The sequence below is a fragment of the Cibotium barometz genome, chromosome 13 (genome assembly GCF_041138505.1).
Source record: "Cibotium barometz isolate CiBa-2024 chromosome 13, ASM4113850v1, whole genome shotgun sequence".
NCBI lineage: Eukaryota > Viridiplantae > Streptophyta > Polypodiopsida > Cyatheales > Cibotiaceae > Cibotium > Cibotium barometz.
In genome coordinates this window covers 55,861,844-55,885,133 of record NC_141058.1, presented here as the reverse complement: position 1 = coordinate 55,885,133, position 23,290 = coordinate 55,861,844, and the positions used below count along the sequence as shown (strand labels likewise).

The window sequence follows — 23,290 nt, the reverse complement described above, 5'->3', positions numbered from 1 at the left end:
TTTGACCCTTTTGGGCAGGTCAAGAGTTAGTCCTTAGGGGTCTTAGGTTACCTTTTGGAAGGCCAAAGGCCACAAACTTTGTACAGTCCTATGGACAGCTTTTTGTACTATATAATATACTGAAAATACAGCTCTCTCTCTCTCTCTCTTCTCTCTATCTTTGTCAGCGGTGACTTGCATCAAGGTTCCTATTCAGTTACTTAGGGCTGAAAGGAGACACACAGAGCTTTCTTGCATGTGACATTGGTATCAGAGCATCACGTTCAGCAAGACTAAGTGCTGAGAGTGTCCTAGGAAGGTGCACTAGAGTTATACAGCCAGGGTGGAAATCCCATGGGGCTGGTCGGTGTCAGCAAAACCCAAGGGCATTAATGGCAGCCCTAAGGGTCGCATGCCATTTGGGGCATACCAAGGCTCTCGGGAAAACAATTCCAAAGGGGGTGGAGCAAGGATGCCATAATCAACCTCGGGAGAAGGAGACCATTGTAGTGTTCAGGGACAAGCCATGAAGGCAAGGGGACAAAAAGGAATAGATGCACAGATCTCAACACCAGATTTAGAGTGGAATCAGAGACATGGCAAGGTTTTCAGTGAAAAGGTTGCCAGGAAGAAGGATGACAAGTTTGGGAGTCCATGAAGAGACAAGGGGATGATGACAGTCATCCAACGTTAAAGGCTGGAATCATCAAGTTCAGCAAGACGGGATGTCATAAGCACACATGGACATGGCCAATCTCTAGCATAATCCCTGATAGGGCAAAGGATACAGTAGGATTAAAGTACTTAGGGCAGCCTTATGACAAGCCAAGGACCCTGTCAGTCAGCATAGGTAGCAGTTGGCCAGTAGCAAAAGCTCACACGTGTAAAGGCGCCTCATTAAATGCAAATGTCATCAGTCGTGAATAGGCCCAACGGCTGTAAGGGCGGACTGGCTAGCATGTTTGGGGTCCACAAAAAGGCTATGCCAGAAACCATTGTATTCATTAGACCCTTTTGGGCAGGTCAACAGTCAGTCCTTAGGGGTCTTTAGGTTACCTTTTGGAAGGCCAAAGGCCACAGATTTTGTACGGTCCTATGGACAGCTTTTGGTACTATATAATATACTGAAAATACAGCTCTCTCTCTCTCTCTTCCCTCTGTCTTTGTTGTGGTGACTTGCATTAAGGTTCCTATTCAGTTACTTAGGGCTGAAAGAAGACACACACAGCTTTCGCGCATGTGACATCATGTGTCTAAACTCATAATGTGGCATCCTCAGCATAGATCCAGTATGTGGCCTTCATGTCCGCTACTTGTGGGAGTGCTTCCCTCTATTAGTCATATGCACACTCTCCTGAGTGTGATGTCGACATGCTTCTACCCATTGGCTAGTGCAGAGTTCGAGTATGTGGCTAGATTCATGTGTTTGTAAGGGCTATTATGCCAATTCATTGTATTATTGTCCAAGTGTCCAATGAGCAGCCAGGCATACACAAAGTTATTGTGAACACACTTAGCTGGACATTATTATTAGGGTTGGCAGAGTTGGTAGCCAACTCACCAATATTAGACAATTTAAATAGGAGTCTAGGCTTTAGCCATATTGATTCATTGACGAAACATAGTCATCACTGCCTAGGGCTCTGATACCATGTCAGAATATGCAGCGGAAATGATAACCAAACTTGGGTAGACAAGAGCAAGTAGACTGCAGAAAATAATCAGCACAAGAAACACAGAGAGATAGGTGTGTAAACTCTTCTCTATACACAAGATCCCGGAAAAACTGAATGAGAAAGTGGTGGGGGCTGAGGGGCTATATATGCAACTCCTAGAGGGCAGTCGGCCAGCAGCAGATAGTGCCCACGACTGGAGAAAATCCCACGACTGCATAAATGCAGTCGGCCAGCAATCTGATGCCCACGCCTGATCAAAACAAGTCGGCCAGCAGCCCTGAAGCCCACAACTGATGTAGATCCAGTCGGCCAGCAATAGGGTGCCACAGAACCATGCTACTTTCTGATACGTGATGGTTGGCTTTTCTACAAAGGCCGATTGTATGTCATGAAGTCGTTTAGGGCAGCTCTTCTCCATGATGCCCATGACGCTATTATTGGTGGTCATAGGGGCATGAATTCGACTTTGGAGAAGTTGGAACGGCAATATTATTGGCCAAAGATGAGGCGAGATGTGGAAGCTTTGAGAGTTTTCTTTCAGCCCTAAACACCACTTAGAACATGCTGATGCAAAAACGTAGACAGAAGAGACAGAGACAGGAGAGAGAGATGGCTGGAAATTCAGTATTTCATATGGTACAAAAAGGTACATAAATCCTTGCAGCCATGGGTTGCCTTGAAAAGGTAGTAAAATACCTAAACAAACTCCTAGTTCTATGACCCAGCCAACAAGGGGCTGAATAACTAAAACAATAAGCATACATGCGGAAGCTTTGAGAGTCTTCTTTCAGCCCTAAACACCACTTAGAACATGCTGATGCAAAAACGCAGACAGAAGAGAAAGAGAGATGGCTGGAAATTCAGTATTTCATATGGTACAAAAAGGTACATAAATCCTTGCAGCCATGGGCTGCCTTGAAAAGGTAGTAAAATACCTAAACAGACTCCTAGTTCTATGACCCAGCCAACAAGGGACTGAATGACTAAAACAATGAGCAAACTTGCCTCTTATAGGCTAGAGAATATCCCATGGACTGGCCAACTGCTGGTCGGCCAGGAGTCATTGAGAATTCTATTCAGCAATGTATACACTTCATGTTAGTCATACTTGGTAGATTGGGTCATCTCTCTCTATCATGTACTGTGTATTGAACATGAAGAAGAAGCAGTTTGTTGTGCATGGGTTTATGTCTCTAATTAGAGCACTAATCGCAATCAATCAATTCATAATCACACTTCTGCAAGCACCCATGTTATATTGGTATCAAAGCATCGGGTTTTTCACGGAAGAAGGGCTACATTTTTTTCCTCTCATAAGGGTGGAGCTCCATTGCGAAGAACCCCATCATCGTCAGCTTTTTCTCTCAGGTTAATGTTTTCTTTCATCAAGGCTTCATTTTGCAAATTTTGTACCAGATAGCTCTTGTGTGTACAAGGGGCTCTCAGCCAAAGTGTAACTATTTGGCCCTCCTAGCTCTATTTCACATAATGAAATCCATGCCCGGACACCAAACAAGTGGAAGAAGACATGGGGACAGGGTCCATAAGGATTGATTAAGAAAAAGCACTATTCTTGGTCAAAAAGCAAGAAAAAGCAAAAAGTCAAATAGGATTGACCGCGAGTCAAGGGCACCATTGGAAAGAGGAGACTGAGCCGGACCAAAAAGCTAAAAGGCGCTTTCTCAAAAAGCAACTCTAAGGCCAAAAGCAAGGCGTTAAAGCTAGAAAAGCAAAGCACCAAAAGTTGAGTAATATTTTATTAATAAAAGTAAAAAAGAGCAGAAGCAAAGGCAAAAAGAGAAAAGCAAAGCGTAAAAAGGCAAAGCAAAAGCATGAAGGCTTTGTGGCAAAAAGCAGGGTCTCTTACAAGTATAAAAAGGATTGGACTTCTCTTGTAGTACCATGAATAAGATCATTGAAGATTGAAGGAGATTGTGGAGTGTGTGGGGGCATCATTATGATCATGGAGAGCTTCTTCTTCGCAATCAACACCTTCTCCAACTTGCTTTTCAGATGACCGATTAGCCCTAGACTTGTATGGGCATATGCATGGGCGATACCGACGCATGTACGGAGCTGTACGGACAGAAATTTCAAAAACCCTAAAACTGCTCCAAAAACCCTAAAAACTCCTTTTTGGATGTTTTTATCGCCCAAAAACCATTAAAACAGATTTTATATCAGTTTTCTTGCGAGAAAGAGCTTTTCCATTGTTTTCTTCATGGACAAGACTATAGGAATTGTGGAGATTACTCATGGGATGAGCGAGTGTTTCTTGGACTTGGACATATAGCTTAGACATGGAGAACGGACATATAGGTTGGGCATGAAGCTTGGACATGAACATGGAACTTGGTTATGGAACTTGGACTTGGATTTGGACTTGGACTTGGACTTGGATCAAGACTTGGACTTGGACTTGGATTTGGATTTGGATTCATTGGACTTGGATTCATTGGATTTGGATTTGGATATTTGGATTTGGTAGTAGCCCGGTGAGAGATACTTGTGGGTCATCCCTGTGGTGTGCTCAACATCAGAGATCTTCGACATCGACTTGGATATCCTACATCGGCATATTTGTTTGTTTTGTATTCATTGATTGTATTGATCCTAGCCAGCGTGCCCGTGGATTGTTCTTGAATAAATTCCTGAAAGGGAGCGGGGCCCGTTCCCCGCTCAATGTGGTGTACTGTGCAAGATCCCCATTCCCTTTTCTCTCCCCCCTCTCTCTCTTTATATTTTTATCTCTTGGACACGTGGTTGAGTCTGTCACACTGCACGCCCCGCTGGGCTTTCACAAAGGGCAAAAAAGAGAGCCAATCACACCAACTAGAGGGAGTACAGAGCAAGAAAGCAAGATGGCTTGTTTGTCCTTCAAACACAACTAGACAGGGTAGAAGAATGCACATCAAGGGGGTCCAGTGGTGAGCACTCACAGACCAGATCTGGGAGAGCATAAGGGCAGCCAGATTCAACAAGAACATAGCTTTATTCAGGCTGTAGGACAGCAGCAAAATGCATCAGAAGGGCGGGGCGCCCACAAGGGAGTGCTACAGGCCAGCCAGTCTGGATGGAGGGGGCAGACAGGGTAGCGTTTACATCTCTTCATATAATATTTTCTCTTACAGAAGCACTTACTACCATCCCAAGCATGCTTACTTCATGATTGCGAAGAGCTCATAAATAATCTCGTCTAAAAGAAAAACAATCACTAATTCAGAACTATAACAGGGGCATGCCCATAGCCCATGCAAGTATTGCCTAGGGCAAAGCTCATAAATGCTACATTAACTACTATATTGACAGCATGCCCATGTATTAATTGAATAAGGCAAAGATCATGAATGCTACATTTATCACTATGTTAGCAGCATGGCCATGTATTGATTGCTTAAAGCAAAGCTCACGAATGCTACATTTCCTAACATGTTAAGAGCATGGCCATGAAATGATTGCTTAAGGCAAAGCTCATCGATGCTACTTTTGCTACTGTGAATTGATTGCTTATTGCAAAGCTCACGAATGCTACATTACTACTATGTTGTTTCGAGCATGCCCGTGAATTTTGAAATGATTGATTAAGGTAAAAAGTTCATGAATGCCACGTTTACTACTGTGTTAACAGCATGCCCATGTTTGACAGCATGCCAAATATTAACAATGCTTAAGTCGGCCCTCATTTAGATAATTGATGCTGCAAAAGTTACCTTGAATTTGCACCGCAGAACGTCGTAGGCATAGGTTCCGCGGGCGGGGTTGAAGGCCATAGTGGGCAATGAGCTAGCAGAGGGGGTGATTGCCGGTTGCCCCTCTTTCTTGCGCCCAAGGCCCTTGCAGAAGATGCTGCTCAAGCTTGCCAGAACCCCGCATCCATGGCAAGGCTCTGAGTGTGCCCTAATTGACCAGGGGCTGCTCAGGCCTAAAAACAAATCCGCTGATGAGAACCCCTGATGCCATTGTGCAGGCCCTGTGACCAATGCACTGCAGCCATGGCGTTCCAGGACTGCCAATTTGACCCAGCCTATCGCAATACCATCGTCTCTGCTCCCGGTGTGAGCAACCATGACAGCACTACACAATATATATTCTTCTGTCCAACTTTAAAACTCACGGAATTCTTGATCGATTGAGTTCACTGAGCTGAGAAATATATGGTGCGGCGCATCGCATTTTGTCTACCTTTGGTTTTTGGTACCTCTTTCTTTATCTCTATTATATAAGGGAAGAGTTTCATAAAAGCTGCCACCTTGTAAAAATTTGGAAGTTTGAGAAGAGGAGGAAGAGGTTCAAAGAGGTGAGGGTATAATTTGAATTTGGAGTTTTGAAGAAATGAGCGAAGCACGGGTCAGCCCACTAGTCTCGTTTAAAGACCCTTAAGCCTCGATAGAGTGGCCACGTTGGAGTCTCACCACCACGTGGCTAAGGACCACTTGTACAAGTCATGAGAGTCATAGAGACGCATGCCTTACACCTAATCACAACCATATATACAAATATTAACTCCTCACACTCAAGGATGTGGCAACATCTTCTTGTTCATGTGTTTCTCCATTTTCTTCTTTGCCTTCAAAAGGTTGTTCTTCTACACACATTTTGTTAATTTCTACTACCTCTGTGAGTTTGATGGGAGTATTTGCTTTTGTAAGCTTGTGTGCAAGTCATCTTGAACTGAGAGGTTATCTTTTGGTGCATGTTGGATATGTAGAGTCGTAATTACATTCTCTTCTTTGATTAGTTTTGCTTACGCTTTTTCTTTAATAAGGGTTTGAAACTCCTTCATAGGGTCTTTTAGATGATTATTGGGAGAGGCACAAAGAAGATAGAATTGGTCAAAGAGAGGGGACGACTGCTAGGAGAGGCTTATAGGAAGATAGAATTGGTCAAAGAGAGTAATAATTCTTTCAGGATCTAAGTGTTCTCATGATTTACACCCACATAACACTTGCTTGTAATATAGTACCTTGTTGGAATAGCCAAAAGGCCTTAGAAGGTTCATAAACCAGGGCATGGCTTACTTAACTAGAGATTGAGGTGAGAGAGAAACATACACTGAGTTAAGCAAATAGAATGATTAATTCATAGATAGGCTGAGGTTACAAGCATAAAGCCATTACTATAATTTCATAGGTTATAACTACTTAAGGTATAAGAGAAACATGCACTAAGTTAGGCATATAGAATGATTGATTTATAGATAGGTTGAGGTTACATGCATAAAGGCATAACTAAAATTTCATGGGTTATAACTACTTGAATATGACTATGACATTTCACATCTTAGAATGATTGATTCATAGATAGGTTGAGGTTACATGCATAAAGGCATAACTAAAATTTCATGGGTTATAACTACTTGAATATGACTATGACATTTCACATCTTTGAATTACATGGGTTATAACTACTTGAATATGACTATGATAATTCACATCTTTGAATTACATTAAATTTCTACTGATTTATTATTCCCAATAATACGAATGCAGTAGGTCTAGTCAATGAGTCAATGCCTCTCTATTTCCACTCCCTTATCTATGCGATTCACTTCTCAAATTCTTACAAGGGGTGTACTTTACAAGTATATTAGATGGAAAGTTTATTCAATGCTCCATGCTTGGAAAAACAAAAAAAGCTCTAGTAGATGAGGGTACTAATAGCATTATATTGAAAATGCTATAACTCAACCTTATGGATGCCCCTACATAGGACCTAAGCGGATGTTGAGGAGGTTCATATAGCTAGTGAATGGAAGTTCTTATATGAAATGATTATGACACATTTTGGCTGTCCCAACAATGATAAGGGAGGATGGCATTTTCTAAATGAAGTGTTTCAAGAGCTAACACAATATCATATTGTTCACAAGAAGTCTACTCTGTATTGTGTATTAATTACCCTCAAGCTAATGGTCAAGCAAAGTCCTCTAATAAAGATTCTAAAGAAAGTGGTTAATAAAAATCGGATTCACTAGGATCCAAAGTTGTATTCTATATTATGGGCATTCTATACGGCTTAAGGGGTGGCCACAAGATTAATGCCTTTCTCCATCCATGGTAACGAGTCTTGAAGTGCAATTCATGGTAATTAGTCTCAGCATGGCAATATCTACCATGATTAATATATGGTCTTGAAGTGTAATTCATGGTAATGAGTCTCGACATGGTAGTATATTTGTTGTGATTGATATATGGTATTGAAGTATAATTCTTGGTAAAAATGATTCTCGACATGGCAGTATTTACCATGATTGATATATGGTCTTGAAGTGTAATTCATGGTAAAAATGAGTCTCGGCATGGCAATATATGTCATGATTGATATATTGACTTGAAGTGTAATTCATGGTAATGAGTCTCAGTCATGGTAATATCTGCCATGATTGATATATTATCTTGAAATGTAATTAATGGTAAACTTGTCTCTGTAGGGCAATATCTGCCATGCCTGATTGCCTCCGAAACAGAGTCTTTGGGCGGTGGAAGTTGTGGGTGGATCAAAGCGCTAAGTCTCAATGTTCGAGGACGATGATCCAATTTTATTATTCAATTCTTACAGGCCTTAATGATTGTACCTTATGTAAAGGATTTAGGTGGACTGACCAGAAGAGAGTTAATTTTTTGAAGAAGACAATACCTCCTAAGGGTATTGTAGGTGGTTCTTCCAACCCCGCAAAGTAGCATCTGTTTCTAGACAAATTGGGGTGGAGAGTGTACATCAAGTGAATTCAATGCTTATTGCAAGGAGAATGAGGTCAAGAGACAATTGACCAGCAAAACGATATGAAAAGGAAAAACCACACGGTCGTGAAGATGACATGGAGTATGCTAAAGGGAAGAGTATGAATACCTTTTAGGCCACTAAACACTGCAGTGCATATACCCTTCTACATACACTACAAGAGACATGCATAGCCACATCCACAACCACGCTGTAATAAAGGAAATTTCTCTCACGCAGCTATGCACATAGCTAGAGTTGCACATATTGCCATGTATAGCCGTGGTGCAGTGCAAAAAAAAGGGGGAACAGAATGGGAGAGGATCATATATGTGTCTCTCTCTCTCCTATTTTGTTCCCCCCCTTCCCATTTTTTTGAAAAAAAAAACCTAACACATCCATGAAAATACAACATTTACAACATATTATAAAAAACTTAAAATACATTTATATGAACAAGCTTCATAAAAAAAATATAAACATATATTGAGCATAGTCCACATCAAGTTTCACATATCACTTTTACATCAGCCTAAAAAAGAATATGTTCATATTGAGAATAAAGGAAACATGTACAAGGTCAAAATGTTGTTTCAAAATAGAGTGTTGTAAAAAATAAGCAAACTAAGATAACCTTCATAAGATTACAAAGATTATCTTCAAATGTAATCATCCCTCCTCCTCATCAACATCTATACCCTCCCTACCACCACCACCACCTTCACCTTCATCTTGACCACTTTCATTCTCCTCCTACATTACATAATGAAAAAGTACGCACATTTGGTACTAAAACACGCTCATATAAATCTTCAAAGAAATTACATACACCGTGTAGTTGTGCCATGCTCTTTAGATGTTATCCATCAGTCATAACTCCCTCTTGTTTAAGCCACTCCCAAGTTTTGACTTTAGTATGGTATCTACTAAAATTATTCTCATGTTCTCTTGGGGTGTGACCAACTGTTATTTCCTACAATTACAAACATGTAGTACATGAAATTAAATGCGTAGAAAACATAACACATAATTAGCAACGCATAAGAAACCAAATGTATTTGATTATGAATTATATATATAAATTATAATTTGTGACAAACCAAGTCGCCTTTCCTTCGGACCTATATTTTGTGGTATCGTACTTCTCTAATTGCAAGTGGTGTGCTGCCTTTTGTTATGGGTACAGCTTGTCCTCCTCGACGTCCTTTCTTCCACTTTTTCACTGAGCACTGAGTTGACATGCCTCTTCCTTCCTTTGTGCATCTCTTTATGCATGACCTCATGTCATTTAATATCCTTATGATGTGGTCTCTAGTCCAATGGTCAGTAAAATGCATGCCAAGGGGATTAGGAAACCGCTCATGAATGTATTGGAAAACATAGGCAAAGTTTTTTCTCTCTGTTCCCCCCATGGTTTAAAGGCATTCTTGTATGTTTGATTCACAACTTGGCATAAGTTATAGTAAAACCTCATCCCTATATTATCCATAAAAGGGCCACCATCATCGCCAAAGGAATAATAAATATCATCATTCACAGGCTCTTTGTCATCACGTATAGTTGAGGCAATCGCCGCCTAATCAAAAAAACCAAGGCACCCCCCTCCACCACGTTGACAACTTTGTGAAACCACTCGCATTGCCACTTCCTGAGTGGCAATGAGAGGTAGAACCACTTGCAAGAGATGGCTACACCGATGTGAGCAGGGGGCTCACAAGCAATGGAAGGACTAGAGGAGACAAGGGTGTGTTGGGTTGTTGGAGGAGTAGAGGGGAGAGGAGTTGGCCTGGTGGATGTGACAGGGGTAGGGAGAGCGGTGGAGTGAAGACTAAGTGAGAGAGGGCTCCAACAACATAGGGCAACATAAAAGAGGAGCTTAAGCCAAAGCCATGATAGACTCTTGTGATCTTAAGTTACATGCACAAACAATACTCTAATGAAGCATTATGTCATATGCATAAGCTTATGTTGCATACACATGCATAAGCTCATGCATGAGAGCATTTAAATATATGCTTATGCATATGAGAGTATAAGCATTCATTAAAAAAAGCTTATACTCCACATCAATGCATAGTACTCATTAAGCATTAATAAGGTATATGCATATGTCTAAGCTCTTATGAAAAAGCCTATGAGGCATATGGATAGCATTATATGCATATTTATAAGCTCTTATGTATTTCGATGATTATATCGAAGTATATTCCGACATGTATGTTGACACTCCCTTATCCTGACGTTTTTATAGATGATTTTATACTGACACTTTTATTAATGATGGGGGAGGATAAAAGTAAAAAAAATCTAAGCCAAAAACGTTAGCGTATGAGTGTCAATATAGAGCCATTCCCTTGTATAATGTATGTATGAGACTATGCTCTCTCATGCATAGATATCTCTCTATATGCATGATAGCCATGCATAAAGAGAGCTCTCTACGCACAAGAGCTACACATGAGAGATCTATGCATAGATCTCATGCATGAGAGCTATGCATGATGAGAGCACCATGCATAGCTCATTGCTCTTGTTATGTTAATATTAATTTATGCATTTATTGAGTTCTCATTATGGGATTAGCCTTAGCATTGCCCTCATGCTTATCTCATTTTCATACTTTTTATTGTAGGTCTTACCTTTTTTCAGCCCAACTCTTTTCAACCACTCAAGGTAAGCTCTTACATACAAACTCTTTTGATATTTATGTTTTTCTTGTTTGCACCCTTGGGTGCCGAGGTTTAGGGTTTGCATAGTTTCAATGCATAGTTTAGGATGTTCTATGCACGAGAGCTATGCATAATGAGAGCATGCATAAATAGATCTCTCTATGTGTGAGAGCTATGCATGAGAGCTCTAGGATAGATCTCATGCATGACAGCTATGCATTATGATCTCATGCATGAGAGGTAGTGGCTTATGCAAAAAGCTTATGCATATGCATAGCCTCATGCATAAGGGATAAGGCTTGTGCATAAGCTCTAATGCCTCATAGGCTTATGCATAAGAGCTTATGCATGAGGCTATCCATATGCCTCATAGGCTTATGCATAAGAGCCTAGACATATGCATATACCTTATTAATTCTTAATGAGTGCTATGCATTGATGTGGAGTATAAGCTTTTTTTAATGAATGCTTATACTCTCATATGCATAAGCATATATTTAAATGCTCTCATGCATAAGCTTGTGCATGTGTATGCAACATAAGCTTATGCATATGATATAATGCTTCATTAGAGTATTGTTTGTGCATGTAACTTAAGATCACAAGAGTCTATCATGGCTTTGGCTTATCACCCTCTTTTGTGTTGCCCTATGTTGTTGGACACTTCTTCACTTCCATAGAGCCCTCTCTCACTTAGTCTTCACCCCACCGCTCTCCCTACCCCTCTCACATCCACCAGGCTGACTCCTCTCCCCTCTGCTCCTCCAACAACCCAACACACCCCTGCCTCCTTTGGTCCTTCCATTGCCTCCCGCTCACATCGGTGTAACCATCTCCTGCAAGTGATTCTACCTCTCATTGCCACTCAGGCAGTGGTAATGCGAGTCGTTTCACAAAGTTGTCAACGTGGTGGAGGGGGGGTGCCTTGGTTGTTTTGGATTAGGTGGCGGTTGCCTCAACTATACGTGATGACAAAGAGCCTGTGAATGATAATATTTATTATTCCTTTGGCGATGATGGTGGCCCTTTTATGGATAATATAGGGATGAGGTTTTACTATAACTTATGCCAAGTTGTGAATCAAACATACAAGAATATCTTTAAACCGTGGGGGGAATAGAGAGACAAAAGACTTTGCCTATGTTTTCCAATACATTTATGAGCGGTTTCCTAATCCCTCTAGCATGCATTTTACTAACCATTGGACTAGAGACCACATCATCAGGATATTGAATGACATGAGGTCACATATAAAGAGATGCACAAAGGAAGGAAGAGGCATGTCGACTCAGTGCTGCTCAGTGAAAAAGTGGAAGAAAGGACGTCGAGGAGGACAAGTAGTACCCATAACAAAAGGCGGCAGGTTTGTCACGTAAATTATAACTTGTATATATAATTCATAATCAAATACATGTGGTTTCTTATGCGTTGATAATTATGTGTTATGTTTTCTACGCATTTAGTTTCATGTACTACATGTTCGTAATTGTAGGAAATAACAGTTGACCGCACCCCAAGAGAACAAGAGAATAATTAATGTCAGAATATACTTCGATATAATCACCAAAATACATCAGACCTTAGACATATGCATATGTCTAAGCTCTTATGCATAACCCTACGAGGCATATATATATATATATGTGTGTGTGTGTGTGTGTTAGAATATGCTTATACCGATTCTTATTCTGACACTTATACCGACTCTGTATATATATATATATATATATATATATATATAAATTGGTAGAATGGGATAGATTGGGGTTGTGCCATTGGTACCACAACATGTACTCATATTTAAGAGAGATTGAAGGAAAGGTATTCGATAGTAAGACATACTTCTTCACACAAATATGATTATATTGGTGGAGCATCAATTACATTGTTGTGTTACAAAAGATTAGAGCCAAGCTCTTACAAAAAAAACTTTTGTAAAAAATTGCTTATCTTATCGTGTCATCATTCCTACCATTGCCTCCTTCTTCTTCTTCATCAATTATGAGCCTCTTTCGGAATTCCCTACTAAATATAGGCAAACCATAAGTTACATGCTACCAAACCCAAGTTTACAAAATTAATTAATAAGGGAATATACTAATGTAGTTGACAAAATGGGCCCAATTAATTGGATGCTCTTCTTGCTCTAGCCTTTAGAGTGATGTAGATGTTCTGTGCCTCCATGTATAATTGTACTCATCTTACATATAGGCATGACTAGTTGTCTCTTTTTACACACATTCATCATCAATAACTGAGCACACATATGGTACAAGCTATGCATTAACACATGGAGTAAATGTAAATGGTTTATGTATAAGACTATGCAAAAGAGTCTTATGCATACAAATATGCATAGACTCTTACGGATAAGACTATACAAAAGAGATTTATGCAGAAACTCTTATGCATAAGGCCACGCATAGTTACTTATGTATAATGCATAAGACTATGCATAGAGACTTATGCATAAACTCTTATGCATTATGCATATAAGACTCTGCATAGAGACTTATGCATAACACTATTATGCATAGACTCTTTTTCATAAGACTTTGTATAGAGTCTTACGCATAAGACTATACGATAGTATTATGCATAGAGTCTGATGCATAAGACTTGGAATAGACTCTTATGTGTAAGAGTATTATGTATAGAATCTTTTGCATAAGACTCTTATGCATAAGACTATACAATAATATTATACATATAGCCTTTGCATAAGAATATGCATAAGACTAGAAAATGGTATTATGTATAGAGTCTATGCATAGACTGCATTTGACTCTTATGCATAAGACTATGCATAGACTTTTATACTCTATGCATAAGAGGCTTATGCATAGACTCTTATACTCTTATGCATAAGACTATGCATAGAATGTATAGACTCTTTTGCATTGTATTATGCATAAGACTATGTGATGGCATTATACATAACACTATGTGATAGTATTATATATAACACTATGCATAGAGTCTTATGCATAAGATTATGTGATTCTTATGCAGACTATGCATATACTCTTATGCATAATACTATATGATAGTAATTTGTATAGTCTTATGCATAAGACTGCAAAAGATTCTTATGCATAAGACTATGCATAGACTCTTATACTCTATACATAAGGGGTTTATGCATAAGAATATGCGTAAGACTATGTATAGACTACACAAAATCTTATTGCATAAGACTAGGAGATAGTACTATGCACAGGCTAGGCTCTTATACTCTTATGCGTAAGACTAGGAGATAGTACTATCTCCTAGTCTTATTGCACAAGACTAGGAGATAGTACTATGCATAGGCTAGGCTCTTATACTCTTATGCGTAAGACTATGCATAGACTACATAGACTCTTATCGCATAAGACTATTTGATAGTATTATGCATAGAGACTATGTATAGATTACATAGACTCTTATCGCATAAGACTATGTGATAGTATTATGCATAATCTTATATATAGAGTCTTATATACAAACTATGTAATAAAGTCCATGCATAAGACTATGTATAGAGTCTAAAGCCAATAGTATATAAAACAAATAAAGCAAATGCTCCTACAACACCTGGGGGTGTGTCATATGAAAATATGGCGTATTTAAGATTTACCCATAAGGGAGAGCTTGCTTGCTTATGGAGAGCTTGCTTGCCTGTGGAGAGCTTGGTTGCTTGTGGAGAGCTTGGTTGCTTCTAAGCTTTAACAAAGATAACCTAGACCAAAATAAACAAGAAAGTATTAACTTATGCATGCTAGAACCAAAGAACCTCTTTATGAGATGCTAATGCATGCTCCCAAGCTTAAAATAACAAACTCCTCTAAAGCACCCAACTACGCAACAAAACCATAGCCATGTTAAGAAAAGGCACATACGATACTCTTACTTGCTTGCAAGGGAGAGGACGAGGGTTTAGGGTTGAGAGAACTTACATGAGAGAAGAGGGAGAAGAGGAGCCTACAAAACAAAACAAAAAACCCAAAAGTCAAAATAATCAAAAAAATCCTATAAATCCTAAACAAAACCCTAACCTTAATACATAGGAAACTCTTGCATGCTTGAAAGAGAATGATGAGCATGCCTGAGCAGGAGAAGATGTGGTTTTCAAAAATTGAATATTGAAAAGGAAAAAAAGAGGAGAACTATTCTTGGGTTTATCTTTCTCCGCGCCACCGTCAGTATTAGCATCGGTATAGATTTTATTCAGAGTCAAGTTTATCTTTCTCTGCCCATCGGTATAAATTTTATCCAAAGTCGATATGAGCATCGATAAAAGCGTTGGTATACTCTGATACATATACACCGATGAACTTTTCAACGCTTATACCAATGATATTACTGACGTATATATTGAGGCCTGTAAGATTACGTGCCTAAAAGAAAATATATCCTTAAAAACATCTATAGAAAATGATGCTAATAGGTAGATCTTTTGTAGTGATAATCCTAAACTATGCATTGAGTCTATGCAAACCCTAAACCCTCGCACCCAAGGATGCAAATAAGAAAAACATAAATATCAAAAGAGCCTGCATTGAGAACTTACCTCAACAAGTGATTGAGATGGGTGGGGCTCTCAAGAGGAAAGACCTACAACACAAAACAAGAAAATATGGTAAGCATGAGAAGAAAATGAGGTAAGCATGCTGCGTCATGAGCTCTATGCATGTATAGCTCTTATTAAGCATTATGCTATGCATAGGGGATGGGTTTGGAGTGAGCTTTTTTTGACATCCACTCTTTCTCTACTACCCATGTTCTCTCTCTCTTTCCCCCTCATCTTCCCTCCTCCTAGTCCAGCAGCCCAGCCCTCACTTCACTATCCACTCTCTCTCTCTACTACCCCTATCTTCTCTCTCTTCTCCCCTCATCTTTGTTGGCGGTAGTTGCCACATAAGCTAGATGATCTCATATGTGAAAGGGAGTGGTTGGGCACCACTGGTTGTGCAGGCGCATCAAGCTGGCATTCATGTTGAGGGAGAGTGTTGGCGGTCTCAACACTTGACCAGCTGCCACATAAGCTAGATAATCCCATATGTGAAAGGGACCGATTGGGCATTAAAATATATAAGGTATAGGGCTCACACACTTGTTCCTATCCCCCCACATTTTATGTGGGCATAGGGGATCTAAGGTGGGGGGAGCGGGCCTTAGGTTGGTCGGTTGCTCTCCTGAGGTTGCGCATGTGTGTGGGCCTTGTTTGCTTGCCCTTGATTTCTTGACCCAACAATCTTCCCTCCTCCTAGCCCCCAGCCCAGTCCTCACTCCACTATCCTCTCCTTCTCTCTCCTCCCTCCTCCCTCTCCTCCCTCTCTTCAACCACTCTACGTCCTCCCTCTCTTCCCTCTCTTCAATCAGTCTCTCCTCTCTTTATCTCTCTCTAACTCCTCCCTCTCTCCCCTCTCTTCAACCACTCTCCACTCTCCACTCTCTACTCAATCCCTCTCCTTCCTCTCTCTCTCTAACTCCTCCCTCTCTCCCCTCTCTTTATCTCTCTCTAACTCCTCCCTCTCTCCCCTCTCTTCAACCACTCTCCACTCTCCACTCTCTACTCAATCCCTCTCCTTCCTCTCTCTCTCTCTCTCTCTCTCATCTCTCCTCTCTCTCTCTCTCTCTCTCTCTCTCTCTCTCTCTCTCTCTCCTTCTTGCACTATCTCTCTCTCCTTTCTCATCTCTTCTCTCTCCCCCTCTCTTTATCTCTCCCTCTTACCGATTGTCTATGCAAACACCAAACTCTTCTTAGAGTGCTTCTATCCTTGTCTTCTATCCTCTCTCTCTCTCTCTCTCTCCAACCCCCGATCCTCCCCCCCCTCTCTCTCTCTCTCTCTCTCTCTCTCTCTCTCTCTCTCTCTCTCTCTCTCTCTCTCTCTCTCTCTCTTACTCATTATCATTTTGTGAACACAAAAATCTCCTTAGGGTATTTCCATGGTCACAAAGAGAATATTAATAACCATTGAGAGAGAGAGAACAAGAGAGGCCAACATTTAGTGTTGCATGTTTTACAATGTGATATTAAGATGCGAGAAGAATATAGTATAAATGAGAGAGAGAGAGAGAGAGAGAGAGAGTGATTATGAAATGGCTCAAGACCTACCATGGAAGGCCATCTCCAAGAAAGGAGCCAAGGCTTCATGTAATGTCCAAGATACAAAATGACTAAAAGGTTCCTACATTATTGAACCCAAGGCCCTATTTATAGTAGCCTTGCCCATGGCCCATTATTTACATATTTTTGGACCTTAGTCTTGCCACATTACAAACCATCCCTTCCCAAAGATTTTGTCCTCAAAATCATATAATATATCTACAAGTCATCATAGCCTCAATTGAACTCAATGGGAAGTGGTAAAGGCCCAAATATGCTCTCCAAATGAAAGGAAGTCCATAAGTCTTCATCTTCAATGCATATGTGTGGGATTCTTATGGGCAGCCCTTGTTTGGTAGATGAAATCCCTTTGAAAGATTCTTCGTGAAAACTCCATGGATGGGCTTCAAATGATGCATACACTTAGCCAATCATGTCCCATATCATATCCTTCAATTGTGATAGCTAATGAAGCTTTTTAGGGTGGTAGAGCATCGACCCCAACAATGGACTTAACCAAAACTTTTCAGAAATTACAGCATGCATATAATCCAAAGTGTTGCCCATTTTCTCCATGCAAATCATGCCACTTGGTCAAGCAACATCTTCCTCAAATAGGCCATGTTGTTGAACATACTCCAAAGATTGCCAAGTAGCCTCATCCACGAGCAATTGCTTCCACTTGACAAGGAATTCTTCAATGTTTCTATTCCTCAACTCCCTTTTCCTCTTGTCCACAATCCTTTCTGGCTCATATATAATCTCCCCTTCTTCATCCATAGTAGGTGGTAGCTCTTCAATTTCTTGTGGAAGAGTGCCCACAAATCTCTTAAGATTCGACACATGAAACACATCGTGAATTCTTGTAGAAGAAGGCAAATCAAGCTTGTAAGCCAAGTCACCCACCTTCTTGACTACCATGTATGGGCCATAATATCTACGAGCCAATTTTAGATTGGAAGATCCCTTGAGGATGTTATAACGGCTCTTAGGAAGCTTCAATAGTACATAGTCACCTTCTTTAAACTCCATTTTTCATCTATGTTTATCCGCACTTGCCTTCATGACATCTTGAGCCTTCTTCATATTGTCCTTGCAAAGTTGAAGAAGCTGTCTTATCCTTTCCAAATCTTTCTTGGCCAAAGGATTAACCATTTTATCCTCATGCAAGGCAATAGATGTCACATGTACTTGATACCCATAGAGAGCCTCGAAAGGTGACATGCCTATACTCAAGTGCTTGCTTGAATTGTGACAAAATTCAGTAAGGTAAAGCCACTCATCCCAAGATATTTGCATATCATGAGACAATAATGTCTCACATACACTTCAAACCATTTGTTTGTGCACTGCATTTGCCCATCCATTTGAGGATGGTAGGCTGTAGATGGAGTGATTTGGGTTCCCAAGCTCTCATATAATGTTCTCCAAAAAGTACCCATGAACTTGATATCCCTATCACAAACTATGTTGAGTGGCAAGCCATGTATCTTGAATACATATTCCATGAATTGCTTGGCAATGTGAGAAGCCACATAAGTAATCTTTGAAGCAAAGAAATGGGCTGATTTTTTGTGTCTATCCACCACCACAAATATTTGATCCCATCCATGCTTTGTCCTTGGTAGACCCGTAATGAAGTCCATAGAAATGTGAGTCCATTTCCCATCCGGAATTGGCAAAGGATGAAGCAATCCACTTGAAAGTTGATGGCTATCCTTATTATTTTGGTAGCAAGAGACACATTCCAACACAAACTTATTGACATCTCTCAACATGCCTTTCCAATAGAAGCTCTTGCTCACTTTGCCAAAAGCTCTAAGCATACCAAGATGGCCCAAAAGTGGTGAAGAATGTATCTCATATATCACCTTGGGAATGTAGGATGAGGTAGGAACCAAGTACACCTTATCCTTGTACCATACGAGACCATTACGAAGCTTGTAATGAGGGAATTCTCCATCATCTCCTTGCTGTAATTTCCTATAAGTATGTGCAGCACCTTCATTGATAAGATATTCCTCTTGAATCCCTTTGATCCATTCACTATATACTTCCATAATTGAAGTCATAGTGCAATTCCACATTCTTGACAATGCATCCACAACCACCTCGTCCTTCCCGGGGATGTAGGATATCTCAAAATCATATCCTTGAAGAGTAGCCAACCATCTCTTTTGTTTAGGAGAAAGATTGGGTTGGGAAAGGAAAAATTTCAGGACCCTATGATCACAACTCACCTTGAGCACCATGAAGATAGTGATGCCATTTCTTGATTGCATGAAGTATGGCCAACATTTCTTGCTCATAAACATGCAACCCCATCTCCTTCTCAAAAAGCTTTCTACTCTCAAATACAATGACACCATGCTCTTGATATAAAACTGCCCCCAAGCCCTCTTCCACTTGCATCCGCTCTTACATAAAATGTCTTTGAGAAATCAGGGCAAACAAGAATAAGAGCTGATGTGAGCAAGGTTTTGAGCTCATTAAAGCTCTTATCAGTAATAGCATCCCAAAAGAAAGCTTCCTTCTTGAGTAAATTAGTTAGAGGTGCTGCACTAGTTGTATAATGCTCCATGAATCTTCTATAAAAAGAAGACAATCCCAAAAATCCTTTCAATTGCATTGTATTGCTAGGATTGGCCATTCCTTGACGCATGCTACTTTCTTTAGGTAAGCCACTAATGCCTTTGTCTCCTGCCAAGTATCCAAGATATTCCACTTCATTAACCATAAATGCACATTTACTCTCCTTCACATAAAGCTTGTGCTTCCTCATCTCCTCAAACACTTGTTTCACATGAGATAAGTGCTCTTCCTTGCTCTTGCTATAAATCAAGATGTCATAAAAGAACACCAACACAAACTTGAATAGGAAGGGAGCCAATATCCTATTCATCAAAGCTTGGAAAGTGGCTAGGGCATTTGTAAGGCCAAAGGAAATAACCATAAAGTGGAACAATCCCCTTTCGGTCATTTGCATTTGGTTCAAGCACAATAGCATGGTCAATCTCCCTCTTGGGTGGCAAACTCTTTGGCACTTGAAAACTGTCCTCATACTCTTTGAGAAGAGTCACCATATCTTTGTCTATGTGCTGTCCATCAACACTATCCATCCCCTCTTGAACAATATGCAACACATAGATAGTGTCAAGAGTCTTGAGATCCTTCTTGAGCCGCTTTTTTTGGAGTGATCAAAGAGAGCCCTTTTGATGCATTTCCAACCAATACCACTTGCTATCCACCATGGAAAACCTCATAGCACCTTGTTGAAGGTTCATGTGGAAGTCACCAAGAGAAGCTAACCAATCACACCCCATAATTACATCAATGGGACCCATGTCCAAGATCACCAAATCACCTTTCCAAGTGTATGAAGAAGACAATGTCACTTGTGTAGAAGGGCAAACCAAAGTACCTTTCTCATTTTCCCTGTTTGCCACTTGTACTTGGAAAGTTATGGGTAGCTTCATTGGAGATAACTTGAGAGAGTTGATGGATTTAGAGTTAATGAAGCTATATGTACTCCCAGAATCCACCAAAATGTGTGCAACTCTCCCATTAATGGTTCTCACTAATCTTACAGTATTTGGGCTCTTGCAACCCGCCAAAAGCTGAGAAATAGAGCATATGCGCAAGTTGCATTTTCTGCACTTTTGGATGTATCACCACTCAAAATGCTTACATGGCTCGCCCCACTAGGGTTAAATGGAAACTCATCCTCTTCTTGGATGAAAGAGTGATCCTCCAAAGTATCATCATGTGCCTCTTCAATGCAATCCTCATATTCCTCTACCTCATGAGATTTCTTTGAATATCCTCTTCATCCATAAGAATCATAGTGGCCATCAACTCCTTTGACTTGTAAACGTGCTCGGGTGACCACTTTTCTTTACATTTGAAGCATAACCCTTTGCTTCTCAACTCTTCAATCTTAGAATCATCCATCCTTTGTGTCTTCTTAAAGGGTTGAAAAGTCTTCTTGGACAAAACCATTGCCTTTCTTAGCATCATTTTAAACTTCACTTTCGGGCCGTCCACCTCCAAATAATGATGAAAACCTAGAGATAAAAGTGGGTGTTGTGGAAGGAAGGCTTTTTCCAACAGTTGAAGAAGTATTGAATGGTTTTTGAGAGGGTATAATGGGCCGAGATTTTCTGTACTTTGGCTCATAGAGCTTTGCCAACCTCATAGCCTCTTTGATAGTGCTAGGTCTTTCTGCCGATACATCCGCTTGCAAATTGCACTTTGTCTCGCTCATTGTTTGGATATAGCTAAAAATATGTCTTCATTTTTCTCATCCATTCCTCCAATTCATATAAGGTTGATCCTTCACCCTTGAACTTGAGGATTGAGACCTTATCCCTAGCATCCTTTTTGGAAGTGGTAGATGGTGCATTCTCATGATGATTAGAGGGCTTGTACCTTTGCATTTGCACATAAGATCCAAATAATTATGTGAAATCCTTGTACTTCCTCTTGATGATGTTAGGAATTTACATCCATCTATCATGAGCTTCTCTTTGCCTTTCAATAAATGACATGTGGTCCCAACCTTGCTCAACCACATCCTCATTCACATACGACTCTTCTTCAAGCATAAAAGCCTGATTTTCCTTGGAATGCAATGATGCTGTTTTGGGTTCTCCAAGGTTCGATTCCAAATGCTTTGACCAAGAAGTATGTTGCTTCTCATGTGGTTGAGAGAGGGATAGGCTTGGAAAGATGAAGGCTTAATTTCCCTCATAAGGGGTCTTCTAGCCTCAACCATGAATCCACTCATGGAATTCCTTATAAGATCTTCATGGTAAACCATTGTAGAGGCTTCTTACATACGTTACTTGCCCTTGTCTCCTTGGTTACCACCATGACCATTGTCTTGCTTAAGTTGAACCATTGGTTAAGTTAACTTCTCTTCCACCAATCCAATTTGAGTAGCCATAGTGTCAAATTTGGCATTCATCTCTATCAACATTTGAACAAGGGTATCATTTGAGATGGCATGTGAACAAGGGTATCATTTGAACAAGGGTATCATTTGAGATGGCATGTGAAGGTTGGGGGGCATGTTTACAGGCACTACTAACATTCACTTCTTCTTCAGCTTCTCTTGGGGGTTGCCCAAAAGTATCCTCTGGAACCTCCATATTACCAAGTTCCACCATTTCTTTGCCTTCTACATCCTCCGAGCTTAAGACATTCTTCCTCGGTCTCCCTTTAGGCTTGGGTGCCATGAAAATTCATTGTTTTTAGCAAATTGGGTGTAACTTTGGGTAGGGACTTCAGATTGGAAAGATTTAATGCTTCATGGAAAGCTTATGAGATACCCTATCCAACTATCCAAGGACCCGATCAAGATGAAATGCCTAGATATGCTTTGTTTAGGGTTCTCAGACCTATAAGCTAAAAATAAAAATTAGGCTATAGAATACTCATATCTCAACGGATTTGGATGAAAATTGGCGTTACGCTTTTCATAATGAGTACTAGCTATGCCTAAGAGGGTTTGACCAAAGTCAAAGTACATGTATACTCTGTTTTGATTTTTTGGTTAAGGACAACCGCCTAGGTTTAACTACCCAAATGAAGTCAGAATGGAGAGGTTAAGGGCTTGTTGTGTAGGTTTAAAAAAGTACTTTGAGCCTATATAGGCACCTAAACTTCAATCCTAATGTGCTCAGACTGAATTGGAGTTTAGTGCTTATGTAGAAATTCCCAAAAGTAGCTCTATTTGGCTCAATTTGCACTCCCACTTGCAAAGCATTGCCTCCTTCTCTCTCCAATAGCAACTGCATTCCAATTCTTTTGCACACATAAACTAGTGCCCACTTGATTCGATGAAGTAAGTCGATGAAGCACTTTTGCTTGCCGATCTACCGGCCAAGCCTTCTCACCCTCTTACCAAGGTTTGAATTCCGATGGCAAGAGTTGAGGCCATGTCTTCTCTCCTTGTACCTAATCCCCCTCCTTGCTGCTTTTCCAAAAGCACTCACATGACAAGGAGAGTTCAAGCCAAACTCCCCCTTGGCCTCTCCACCACACCAATGCCAAGGGTACCCTCTCAACATGCTAGATTCTAGTGCTTGTTTGAAATGAACTTATACAATTGATTGAGAATCTAGCAATGTAAAGAGAGTAGAGTATTTAAGGGC

The 23,290-nt window shown here is 40.3% G+C and overlaps 1 protein-coding gene across 3 annotated transcripts in view; it reads right to left on the bottom strand.

Annotated features, from left to right (window-relative positions):
- LOC147632871 (uncharacterized) overlaps window positions 1–5,862 on the bottom strand; it is a 117,804-nt gene extending 111,942 nt beyond the window's left edge. For all 3 annotated transcript variants that reach the window (XR_015267241.1, XM_086807775.1, XM_086807776.1), the window contains exon 1: window positions 5,366–5,862. Coding sequence is in view for 2 of the 3 variants with exons in the window: in XM_086807775.1 (XP_086663901.1) it covers window positions 5,366–5,722 (357 nt within the window). In the remaining variant the exon portion in view is untranslated. The remainder of the gene's footprint in view (window positions 1–5,365) is intronic.
- Between the last annotated feature and the right edge of the window lie 17,428 nt (window positions 5,863–23,290).